The 12,507-nt window shown below is 37.9% G+C and overlaps 2 protein-coding genes across 5 annotated transcripts; one reads left to right on the top strand and one right to left on the bottom strand.

The window, feature by feature from the left end:
* Positions 1-924: 924 nt before the first annotated feature.
* On the bottom strand, positions 925-3,518 carry LOC108975336 (terminal uridylyltransferase Tailor). The gene is made up of 7 exons (XM_018943725.1): positions 3,363-3,518; positions 2,933-3,305; positions 2,274-2,498; positions 1,945-2,193; positions 1,698-1,868; positions 1,403-1,604; positions 925-1,347 (listed from the first exon to the last, which is right to left on the bottom strand). The coding sequence occupies exons 1-7, from the start codon at positions 3,387-3,389 to the stop codon at positions 1,158-1,160; spliced, it is 1,437 nt and encodes a 478-aa protein (XP_018799270.1). The 5' UTR covers positions 3,390-3,518; the 3' UTR covers positions 925-1,157.
* A 707-nt stretch (positions 3,519-4,225) lies between these two features.
* On the top strand, positions 4,226-11,100 carry LOC108975383 (transcription elongation regulator 1). Of its 4 annotated transcripts, XM_018943830.1 has the most exons (9): positions 4,226-4,505; positions 5,030-6,735; positions 6,795-6,928; positions 6,993-7,201; positions 7,272-7,422; positions 9,317-9,808; positions 9,882-10,219; positions 10,284-10,616; positions 10,691-11,100. In XM_018943830.1, the coding sequence occupies exons 1-9, from the start codon at positions 4,315-4,317 to the stop codon at positions 10,815-10,817; spliced, it is 3,681 nt and encodes a 1,226-aa protein (XP_018799375.1). In that variant the 5' UTR covers positions 4,226-4,314; the 3' UTR covers positions 10,818-11,100. The 4 variants fall into 4 exon arrangements, 2 of the variants coding, with proteins under 2 accessions (XP_018799375.1, XP_018799376.1); XR_001993868.1 differs by lacking the exons at positions 9,317-9,808; positions 9,882-10,219; positions 10,284-10,616; positions 10,691-11,100 and adding an exon at positions 8,223-8,395 and having other exon boundaries at positions 7,272-8,150; XR_001993869.1 differs by lacking the exons at positions 9,317-9,808; positions 9,882-10,219; positions 10,284-10,616; positions 10,691-11,100 and adding an exon at positions 8,314-8,395 and having other exon boundaries at positions 7,272-8,150.
* Positions 11,101-12,507: the final 1,407 nt, after the last annotated feature.

Consider the following 12,507-nt stretch of genomic DNA (forward strand, 5'->3'; position numbering starts at 1 on the left):
CTGAAGATCTGTTTTGACTACGTCTGCAACCAAACGTGTTCGCAGATTGCAGAAAAGTGGAAGAAATGGCTATATCGATCCGTGATTTAATTCTCAATTTGGAATCGAAATCGCGTAATGAATGCAAAAACATAAGAAAATACATATAATCTTCAATGGCGAGCGTCGAGATTGACCCAACAAATTTTGAATGTGGCAACAAAAAATACTATTACGGAAAATAAATTGACTAAATCTCACGATGCCGTATTGATACGGCTGAGATGAATTGTGAATAAGCTGAGACATTAGCCAACTCAAAAGCCTGCGTGGGTCACATCCCGCATAAAATATTGGGGATAAGAAAGCTGTCCGAGTAACCCAGAAACCGCTCTATAGCAGTGTTTGATGCAGCTGCGAAAAAGTTGAGGCTATCCTATCTGATAGAAAGGCATTTGGAACATTTTCTGTGATGCACAAGGTGTGACCTACATGGATTACTTGAATAAGTGTAAAAGGTGTCGAACTAAAAGAAGACAATTTTCACGATACCTACTAATCAGACCGGCCATGTAGAACTGATGCCGCTTTAACAGTATCCTGTGGTTTTGAATAGGTGAAAAGTTGTGAAAAAAATCAAATGCCTGGAGCAGTGTCGTAAACCAAAAAAATAAATTAAAGAACAAATAAGGTTGCGATACCTCTCGCGCCTTCGGTACCTCTAAAACTTTAATTTTGCGAGCTGTTACTTTATTCTAAAGACAAAAATGCTGTTGGTCAGAAGGTCTACGTCATCGGAATATCTGAAAGAATACCTGGAATCCAAAAATTATAATCGCTTCTGCTACAAACCTCCGACTATAAATAAGTCATTGCAGGGAAAAAAAACAAATTTTGATTTTCAGCACCTTTTTATTCTTAAAAGTTTTATTATAAACATGCATTTCTCAAATGAACATATATGTATGTGTAGTAAAGCATTTAATTGTAATATATAGTATTATTGTATTTGTACTGATTTCAGAAACTGACAGCCACTTCATTAATAATTGTACAAAATTTATATTTATATGAACTACGCGATCATGTTAACTGAAACGAATTCAACGTACAAAAACAAAAAAATTAATACAAATTATTGAGTAAGAAATAAAATAGAAATTGAAAAATATGTATTTTTAATTAGAATCGACTAAAATTTCGGCGGATTGTTTCAAATAGTCCGCTAATTCTTTCAGATGCCATTTGCTACAACGCTTTGCAACATTATGATTCAATTGAAGAGGATCTTGTACGACGATTTGGGCATTCAGTTGTAAGCCCCACTCTTTTGTAGCTGAGTTGTAATTTTTAATATAATTGGTATAACTGCAAGATATATATATTTAACATCGATATTAACACAAAAAAAATTCAAAATTACCGTTCTGGCATTAAGTTTTCGAAATTCTTAATTTCTATATTTGGACGTCCAAAATAGGGACAAACGACATGCAATTCGTACTTGAAATTTGCGTAATATTGACAAAATTCTTTAATGTGCTGCTTGCAACATGGTGGACTGACGCTAAGCTCTTGCATTCCTAAAGCATTCAACGGAATGTTATTAAAGTTGCCGATCCACGCTGTAACATCGAAAATTTATAGTATTTAAATGTATTAAAATTATATATAATACATATGTAGTATATAAAAACATATTGGAAAAGTTTGCTTACGTCCAATCAGAACATTGGCTACCATATTCTTCTGCAGTGTCTCAATTGAGGGCAAGAACTTTTTGACTTGTAGATAATAAATGACCATCAGGGCCATACAATATGTGGTTATATGTTCGTTCAAACGCGTGCGCTCTAACCACTTCTTCATAAAAATACAAAGTCGACGTGCTAAATAAAAGTAGAGATTAATTAATATAAATATTATATAATTACACGCTGAATTTTGTTATATAAAACAACAAACCTAATGGCTGTTGTTGGAAAATATACTCCAGCAACTGCGTGTTGCAATAGCTAAGACTGTTTGAAAATCCAACATCGCATTCAATATTTGTCTTTCTATTAGTCATACGTATTATGGGTACACGTGCCGCACGAATAGCACGAATCTGATCCCAATCGATAGAACTTTTCTTAATGACTTCATAAATCCGATCGTAGTTATAAAGCGTTTCATCGCTGGCAGTTTGCTCGAAAACATTAAATTGTCCACCTAATTTGAATACCGTATACATGCACATATATAAGTTAAACACCCACATAAGCAGTAACATAGTAAGATAGGGTTTTTACCAATATCCACGTAGATATCCAAATCCGAATGGCGCGCTCCAATACCAGTAATTCGCGAACCAAATTTATATAATTTGATACTCTTGCTGGGGACCGCCTTTTTTAACGCTGTTAACAATGCATTTTCTATGACTTCATATTCTGGAATTTGTTTAATTTTTTCTGCAACTTGCAATTGATCGGCAAAAAATTTCGCAAAATCGCCCATAACCAATGCTCTACCTTCTACATTATAAGCGAAAAATATAAACAAAGAAAATATTATAAATAAATAATTCAATCAACTTTTAATCTGAATACGTATTTGTTTTGCATATGTACGATTAGGGTGTCCTCTATTAAACGCCTCTTAAGTTTCAATTTTTGCAGTAGAAAAGGTTTCAATAAAAAATTTAACTTTTCCCATACATTTTATACGCGAATTCTTGATCTTTTGACATAATTTTTTTTTATCTCCAAAGCATAATGCAATATATATAGTATGTACATGTACATGGGAAAAAGATGATGATTAAAATAGTTTAGGCACAATTTAAGTTAATAAAGAGCTAGTGTACGTAGGATACTTGTTTTTAAGGAACAATTTAAATTTCAGGTGCGCTTGCAAAACTACAATCAACTTGGGAAAAAACGGACTCCCTAATATAAATTAGTCATACTTTTCGGCAATTTGTTCAGCTTAGTTTCGGCCGCTTTTTTTTGAGCTTTTTTCTTTTCTATGTTGATTGGATTGGGTTTAATTTCATGCTTCGCCACTAGATGTAGTGCTGCTTTGTCAGCGCTTTTGCCCAAATCCTTTTTGCAAATGTTGCAGTGGTAAATACTGTGTATTGCTGCTAAATCATTACGTTGAACTAACTTAGTTTTCTCCGTAGCCACAATGGGTTCGGGATTTTGATCCAAAAACTTTTGTATACCGAGCACAATATTGTTCAACATATCAAATAAGTTTGTGTCAATTTGATTGTACTTTTGGCTGTAGGTCTCTAAAGAGTTGAGGAATAGTTGAGACTCCAATGTTAACGGATGTAACTAAATGACATTATTGCGGATAAGTTTAGGTATAATAAATGGTAAATAAATGCTTACATAAGTCGATCCACCTTCCTGCTCCATTTTTAAAGTTAAACTAATTTTTGCAAAAGGTTTAGACACTTTTTACATATATAATACAAGAGGAAATCAAATAAAAAACGTTAAAACAAGCGAAAGCCAACGCTATTGTGGGAACTACAATTCTTTGAATCAAAATATTTTTTTTTTTGCTGTTTCTAGCTAATCACAGCTGATTGTTGCATACATGTCAAACAGTTAGCCAACGTTGCATTAAAAATTGTCAGAAAATGTTTGGATTATCTGCAAGCCACCAACGTGTTAAGTCACCCGTTTCTTACCAAACAGCGCTAACAGATAGTTCTGTGGGAGTTTGGATGAGTTTCTGAAGGCCGTTTTCTTAAAGTCTGTGAGTTAAGTTCCGGTTAAAAAAAGTGCTTGACCGAAACAAAGAATCTTTTTTAAATTAACCAGAACCTAACTGACACCTGTTTGCGAAAACGGCGCTTAATGTACAAATGGCAATTCTACCCGAAATTATTCTGTAAAAAGGTTTATAAGTTGTTATGTAAGGGTTGGTTTCCCAGCTAATGTTTTCATTGTGTTTGAGTTTCGGTAGCCCTGGTTTCTGGATTTTTTCCTATGATATAAATATGTTATCTGCTTCTTGGTATTCGCTCTTAATATTTAATATATTAACTAGGTTGTTTTAAATGATGGCAAGTAAAGATATAAACTCAATACAATTGAAGAATACCGTATTGATACACCTATTACTACTTCTTAAATTTTTTATAAATATTTTAAGAGAGTTTTCATAAATGCAACCCTATATGAGACAAATCTTTCACGACATTTTTTTAACTGATATCGATTTTAAAGACACATCTTTATTTTTTTCTTGAAAAGTGTGTGAGAATTTTGTCTAAGAAAAATATTTTCTGAATTTAAGTAAGAAAAAGTTATTTACTATTCAACTTTTGTGACTATGGACGCTGAAGTCGAAGGCAGTATTGAAAATAATGTACAATCTGGCGACGAAGTGGCGTCACCATCTATAGATGGTGAAACTCCATATAAAGGTGGTGTTGGGCCTTCTCAGGAAAACAATGCAACCCCTAATATAAATGGAAATGCGGGACAAGCAACGCCAGATACAAGCGAAGGCGAATCTCAATGGTACGTAACAAAAAAAAAAATATAATAAGTTAATTTGTGTGAACATATTGGTCGATAAAATGTGCTATTTTTTGGGTTGTAGCGGCAAAAATTTGCCGAGTTGACAATTCTTGGCCGTATAAAAATCCGTCCCGTCCCGGTTAAGTAGACCCGACCGTTGTAGAAATGTTGAAGTTAGACTTTACGAAGTATCTTCATTTATGTTATAATATGTATAAATTCTTACTTCATTTCATTTGCGGCCTTAAAAAAACCGAGAACTCAAAAATAAAAATGTATACGACTTTTTATATCCTTAACACACTATCAATGCATAAGCTGCTAGACAAGCTTGCCGATAACATCAAGTTATTTTATAGATGCCTTTATATTCATGGAATTTGTAATAGCTTCGGTGAAACTAAAGTTAACTTTTTTCTTTTTATTATTATATTTTTCGCACATAAACCCACAAGTATTAGCATGTAGGCAAAATGCTTCTATGTTGCTTGGTAACCTATTTAATTTCATTATGTTATATTCAGGACTCCAAACAATCAAAGTGCTGCCACTGCTAAACCTTTTAGTATGCCGCCATTTGGTGGACCACCCGGAGCTTTTCGTGGTGGACGGGGAGGTATTCATATAATGCCTTTTGGTCGCGGTGGTGCTCGAGGAGGTGGCGGCAATTTTGGCGGACGCGGACCGGGAAGCTTTGATCCGAATTGGCAGGGACAAAATCAAAATGGCCCACCAAATATGACAAACGGGCCACCACTCGAGCTGTGGGTGGAGACTAAGACAGATGATGGAAAATCTTATTTTTATCATGCCATGACACGTGAAACAACATGGACAAGACCAGAAGGTCAAAATATTAAGGTTATGACTCAAGCAGAAATTGAGGAAGTGAATAAAAAACAGCAACCACCTCAACAGCAATCTCAACAGAATAACACACAGCATGCGGATGCTAATGTTAAAGGGCCAGAGCCTAGTGGTCACGCTCAAGGTGGCATGATAGATGCGCAAAAGGAGTTACCCCCCATGTCGGTTGCTCCACCCATGAAAGCACCAGATACATTGACACAACATCCACCACCAAATATGATGTCACAACCACCACCCACACAACAGACCTTGACGCAGCCACCACCAAATGTAGTACCAAGCGGTGCGCCACCAATGACTCAACAGCCTCCACCTTCTATGCACCAACAGCCACCTCCATTCTTTCCACCTGGTATGCATCCACCGAATTTCTCGCAAACTCCATTTGGAATGCCTCCTCCTGGTTATGGTGGCTTTCCAGGTGGACCAGCACCTTGGGGTATGCCCTGGAATCAGCACATGCATCCTCCACACGGTCCGCCGGTGCAAGACAAACCGGCAAAAAATTTAATTATAAAACCTGGTGTAATTGATCCTGCTGTAATTGCACGCGCTGCTGAATGGTCCGAACATCGTGCACCTGACGGACGTCCCTATTACTATCATGCCGGTCGCGGCGAGAGTGTTTGGGAGAAACCACAAGCGTTACGCGACATGGAAGCAGCACGCATGGCTGCTCATTCGGGCACAACTCCGCAACAGGCAGTGGCTCCCCAAGTCGCACCCACCATGCCACCACACATGATGCCCAATCCTGCCCTTATGCACATGACGCCGGCAGCCGGCGGTTATGAACAGGCTATGGCGTATAATGCTGCTGCTGCCGCAGCCGCCGCCGCCGCTGCAGCAGCTGCTGCCAATCTCAAACCCATCGAACAAACCAAAGCGGCGCAAGCTGCGGCATTGGAAAAAGAATCCAGGAAGGTGGCAGAGGAAAAACGAAAGAAAGAGGAGGAGCAACAAAAGAAAGTTACGGCAACAACAGCAAAACCAGTAGATAAATCACGTCCTATATCAAGTACTCCGATCGCTGGTACACCATGGTGTGTCGTTTGGACAGGTGATGCGAGGGTTTTTTTCTATAATCCTTCCACACGAACATCTGTTTGGGAAAGACCTGACGATTTGATAGACCGTGCCGACGTAGACAAAGCAGTCAACAATCCGCCGGAACAGTTAAAGGCTGCTGGTAATGTCGCTGCGGAGAAACAGGTCGAAAAGATTGAGACAGAGAAGAAAAAAGAGGTTGAAATTCCCGAGGAAGAGGAAGAAGAAGAGCAAGAAGATGATGAAGTCATCAAAATACGCACTGAATCTGAATCCAGTGTGGAAGAAGTACCAACGAAGAAGTCCCGATTATGTAAGCAATTAATTAGTAATTAAAGATATTTTATTTATTGACATTTACTTTTTTAACAGCCGCAAAGCAAACCAGGAAAGCGGATGCCAACGAAGCAGCCGTGGAAGCTGAGGTACGCGCGGCTAAGGAGCGCGCTGTAGTGCCATTAGAGACACGTGTCAAACAGTTTAAAGAAATGTTGCGTGAAAAAGATGTAAGTGAATTAGAACATTTTCTTTGGATGTGCATGATTGATGCTAATCATTCTCAATTGCTAGGTATCAGCATTTAGCACTTGGGAGAAGGAGCTACACAAAATTGTTTTCGATCCACGTTATTTGCTGCTAACCTCCAAGGAGCGCAAACAGGTGTTTGAAAAGTACGTTAAAGATCGCGCTGAAGAGGAACGCAAGGAGAAGCGCAATAAGATGCGTCAAAAGCGCGAAGATTTTCGCAAGCTTATGGAAGATGCAAAGCTGCATGGAAAGTTCGTAGCAAATCAGAATTTATAAAAAATAATTTTTACAAATATTTATTTCTTTGAACGCATCGCTTAGGTCCTCATTCAGTGAGTTTTGTCAGCGTTATGGCAAAGATGATCGGTATAAAGCTATCGAAAAGGTGCGCGAACGTGAGAGCCTCTTCAACGAGTATATTGTAGATGTGCGTCGTCAAGAAAAAGAGGAGAAAATACAAAAAAAGGAACAGGTATGTGCGTGTTCCCTTAAATGCATGCGGGCCGAGAATGCGTTTGTTAGCACAGTTAATTTGGGTTTTGGGCCGCAGCAAACGTATTTCTTATTTAAATATTTAGTATTTCGTATTTTTAAATGATTAATTGAATTTTTCATACGTCTCTATTTGTATATACACTTATTATATTGTTAATGCTTCACAGCAAAGTTTATACTTTTTATTTTTTATAAAAATTTTCTTCACTCTAATCTTGATATCTCAAAACAAATCAAACAAAAAAATCTACCACTACTACTTCAACGATTATAAATATCGGCTAAACTACGCACGAACAACAAATTGTCAACCAACTACAAAAAAACATAGTCAATTGCAACCAATCATGTGATTATAGGTCAGCTGCTTGAAGTGTGTTTAAAACCAATACTATTTTGCTTAGCCGCGTAAAAGTTGGTTGACTTAGAAAAACAGCAAAATTGCTAAATATCGTTTTTAGGCTGCAGTATAAACGTAAGGAAAACGCAGCAAATAATATGTAGCAGCGTAACGTGTGACTGACTGATAATTCATGGTCATCCAGCTGCCAACGACCGCATCAAATTGCATTGATCCGCCAGGCAACCATGTCCATCCTGCTACTACCACCCATCAACCCAGTGACTTGCCTGTTCGTTAGTACCTTCACGCCTGCTCGGCACGTTTTCCCCAAATTGTTTGTGTCTATCTAGCTCGAGCTCGTGGTGAGTTATTTATATGCAAATATGAAAGCATTAATACAATAAAAAAGTAAATAAATGCAAAAAACAAATCAGATCAACGTTGACTTCATTAAACAAACAGCAAACAAATGCAAATTATTGTATATCAACGATAAAACTTGGTGATTTACCCTTCTGCCACCAGGAACGTCGGCACGTCGGCACGTCACATGTTACATATTGAAGCTATTTGGATGCGCACTGACAAATGGTGTATATTGATGGATGGAAAATAACGCAATGGACACATAGAAGACGTAACGGCATTAGGCAGACGACAAGACATGCCAAACTCCCAACAGCTGGCAGTTTAGTTAATGTTGGCGCTCGAGTCTCCAGTCTCTGGTCTCTGAGTGTGGCAGAGCTTGAACTAGAGCGGGAGTGGGAGTTGAGCGAGAAGAGACAGAAACAGTATGAATAAAAACTCAATCTAAACTTCATACATTTAGAATCTTTGTTACAGCCGCAAGTGCAATAAGTATTTCAAAACTCGATATTTCACATTCATGCCACCAGAAGTGCATATTTTGAATATATATATTTTAATCGAATTTTTGCTAGTAAATCATAATTTATGGCACGTGACACTTATTACCATTTCAAAAATGTCAAACGAATGTGAGATATTGATTTTTACTGACGGGCTTTACTTGTAAGTTCATAAAGTAAAGCATTCAATACATTATCTATATGTATTCTTATTATATAACACACGTACATGTCATTGTTGTCCGTCCGTCCGTCGAAAAAGTGCCCATACACGTTGCCTCTCTAATTTATGCCAATAACATTTTTCATTTTCAGCTCTACACTGTTGGATTCTCATAATTAAGTCATCAATAAATTTCTGTTTCAGCTTTCAACGCTATTTAATTATAATACTAATCTTGATACGTTCTCTTGCAGCATAATTAAGTATAATTATTATTTAAGTTATTATTGTCGACTATTAAGTTAGTTAGTAAGCGTCATCTATAAGCCCCTGTTATGTGCCTATAAAATTATGGTGTAAGCTAAAACGAAAGCCAATGCCTGAAATCGTCTAATTCTCCACATTTGTTTTCTCTCTTTCTTCCTGACCGCACTTGCTACATTCACCCAAATGAACATCCCAAACACACACACTACGTACCTCTAACATATTTTAGATACGCAAGGATTTCATAGAAATGTTGCGCGAACGGTCGGATATGGACCGGCATACACGTTGGCATGACATCAAGAAGAAATTCGATGCCGATCAACGTTATCGTGCTGTGGAGAGTTCTACTTATCGCGAGGAATACTTCCAGGACTTTATGCGCATCATGAAAGAAGAGAAGCGTAAACAACGTGAGCTGAAGGATCGTGAGCGGGAGCGTGAGCGTGAGAAGGAAAGGGAGAGGGAGCGTGAACGTGATAGGGAACGGGATCGTGAACGCAAGTCAGATCGCAAACGTGGCCGCAATGATCGTAGCCGTAGCCGCAGTCGAGAACGCGATCGTGATCGCAGTGACAAGGACAAAGGTAAAGAGCGTGAAAAGGATAGGGAGCGTGAGAAGGATAAGGAGCGGGAGAAAGACAAAGAAAGGGATAGGGAGCGAGAAAAGGAAAAGGATAAGGAGAAGAATGGCGAGCAGAAGAAAAAACACGATGAGTCGGTAAGTTTGTTACTGCTACTTAGAAAAAAAAAAAAAAAATTAATATATAAACGATTTTGTCTTGTCAATGAAGGATGAGGAAGGCGAGCAACATGACGATGAAGAGGGTCACACTAATAGCGAGGATGATGAAGCGGAGCGGCTACAAAAGGAACGTGAAAAGCAATTGCGTGCCGAACAAAGTATACGCGAACGTGAGAAGGAGGTTCAACGCACATTAGCTGGACATTTGCGCGATCGCGATAAAGAGCGGGAGCACCACAAACGGGATGAAGCTATTGGTCATTTCAATGCGCTGCTAACGGACTTGGTACGTAACCCAGATCTGACATGGAAGGAGGTGAAACGGCAACTACGTAAGGATAGTCGCTGGGAGCTAATTGAGACGCTAGATCGAGATGATCGTGAGAAGTAAGTTTACTGCACTGAAATCTACACATTTAACTTGGCCTACAAATATGTAACATATTTTTAGACTCTTCAACGAACACATCGACACACTTATGAAGAGAAAGCGTGAAAAATTCCGTGAAATGCTCGATGAATTGTCAGCGCTGGAGCTGACCAGTTCATGGAAGGATATCAAAAAATCAATTAAAGAAGATCCACGTTATCTGAAATATAACAATTCCGATAAATGTGAACGCGAATTTCGTGATTATATTAAAGACAAAACTCTCGCTGCCAAGACCGCATTGCGTGAGCTTTTACAGGAATGCAAATTAATAACACACAAAAGTAGCGAAGTTGTTAAAGACAACCCGAATCATCTGAAGGAAATACAGGATATACTGAGGAACGATAAGCGGTACGCCGATTTAAAATCTGTTGCAATTGCTAATATTTTCTTATATATATTAATTTTCTGTTTTTCATTTCCAGCTATCTAATATTGAGCCACATGGAAGAGGAGCGCACCACTATCATTGTGAATTACTTGGAAGAGTTGCATAAACGTGGTCCTCCACCGCCTCCAACGGCTTCTGAATCAACTAGACGCAATAAGTAATTTATCATCCAACATTTTAAGTAAAAATACCAATAACTTGTGGTAAAATAACATTTTTATGCGATGTTATGGTCACAAGAATGCATAATGAAAAAATTGAATTATAATCTAATGATAAGCCTTTTATTACACATACCAATTTAGTCAAAATAACAAAATGAATTGCATTAATTAGAAGCAAATTTGTGTCAACTAACTGATTCAGTTTAACCTCATTCATTATGTATGTATTAACCTTGTAGTTTCAGCAGTCAATTGTGAAATAAACATGAATCCAATTAGTTTTCATAAAAGCATTTCCAATTAAAATTGAAACAAGGAACCACTTCTTAAACAGTTACAATAATTTATCGATGCAATATTTGTACCCTGAACAGGTTATATTACTTTGCTACTAAGTTTGCAATACCCAGAAGAAAGCATCGAAACTCCTATAAAGTGTACATTTAAATTATAAGCGCATTCGTTCGTTGTTCGTGGTTGTGTACGGTTGATTTTTTCATATCGAGCGCACATATACATACTCGCTGCATAACTTCTCGTTACTTGGTGTACGCGCAATTTAACCTAGCTTTGACATTTTGAGCTTCAATTCGTTACACTTATAAAGTTAAATCCACAATTTAATCGGGTAAGAACGTAAATTCTTTCGCAAGGCCCCCTGGGGCCAACAGGCTGTGGACAGTTTTAATAATAGGTTTGCACTATTATCACGGGATCCTAAAAACAAGAGGAAAAAGCCAGAAAATTCAATGCTGGACTTCTTCCTGGAATTACGTATTTCTGAGAAGGATGATCCCAAGTAGCTCGTAATCAAATCACAGGACGCCTGAAAACCTATTGCATCCACTTCTTGCTTTGCAGTACATAAAGGTATTCAGACCATAAGCAAAGACATTAACAAAATCACATCGCTTCGTGACGGCAGCCTACTTCTTTTGGTCAAAAACCAAAAAATCGCTGACAAATTTTTACAAACCAAACATCTTCCCGGAGCTGSTGCTGTTGATATATCTCTTCACAACTCTCTGAACTCAGTAAAGGGTACAATTTACGCTCCGCTTATCTGTCAGCTTGCTGATGAAATAATTGATGGTCTAAAAGATCAAGGAGTCTCCGATGTTCATAAAGTTACCAAGATAAACAATGGTGATCGTGTGCTGGTGCTTTGTTATTAACTTTTGATAAATATACTTTACCTAGTCGTATTGAAGTTGCCTGATGTACCCTCGATATCCGTCCCTACTATCCTAATCCCATGCGCTGCAAGAATTGTCAGTTGCATAGTCATACTGCTAAGCGATGTAATAAGACCCCATCTTGTGCTATCTGCAACCTACCCCCAAATCATACCCCTCCTACTGAATGCTCTAGAGTCAAATGTTCTAACTGCCTGTCCAAAATTTGTCCAGTCTAAAGAGATACTTAAAATTAAAACTGTCCACAAGTGTTCGATGCGTGAAGCCATCAATTTATACAAATCTCTAATGCCTTCTACTCCCTCACCATTCTCTTATGCTAATGTAACAGCTTATAACAACAATGCTTACTCAAAAAAATACATCAGCATCGAAAAAACTTCAAACACTAATGATTCTAATGACAACATTAAAGCTCCAACTTCAAACAAAAATGCTTCATCCCCTACCAACATACACTTAATCCATAATGATTGCCCCGAAACCCCTTC

Source organism: Bactrocera latifrons, unplaced genomic scaffold, assembly GCF_001853355.1.
Source record: "Bactrocera latifrons isolate USDA-ARS-PBARC rearing strain unplaced genomic scaffold, ASM185335v1 scaffold_64, whole genome shotgun sequence".
NCBI lineage: Eukaryota > Metazoa > Arthropoda > Insecta > Diptera > Tephritidae > Bactrocera > Bactrocera latifrons.

Excerpts from the sequence above, each read along its gene's own strand:
- LOC108975336 (XM_018943725.1), bottom strand. The coding sequence starts at position 3,389 with ATGGAGCAGGAAGGTGGATCGACTTAT. Across the intron at positions 3,306-3,362 it reads AGGAAGGTGGATCGACTTAT|TTACATCCGTTAACATTGGA; the intron begins GTAAGCATTTAT and ends AATGTCATTTAG. Across the intron at positions 1,605-1,697 it reads AGCCAATGTTCTGATTGGAC|CGTGGATCGGCAACTTTAAT; the intron begins GTAAGCAAACTT and ends TCGATGTTACAG.
- LOC108975383 (XM_018943830.1), top strand. The coding sequence starts at position 4,315 with ATGGACGCTGAAGTCGAAGGCAGTATTGAAAATAATGTACAATCTGGC. Across the intron at positions 6,736-6,794 it reads AACGAAGAAGTCCCGATTAT|CCGCAAAGCAAACCAGGAAA; the intron begins GTAAGCAATTAA and ends CTTTTTTAACAG. Across the intron at positions 7,202-7,271 it reads GATGCAAAGCTGCATGGAAA|GTCCTCATTCAGTGAGTTTT; the intron begins GTTCGTAGCAAA and ends CGCATCGCTTAG.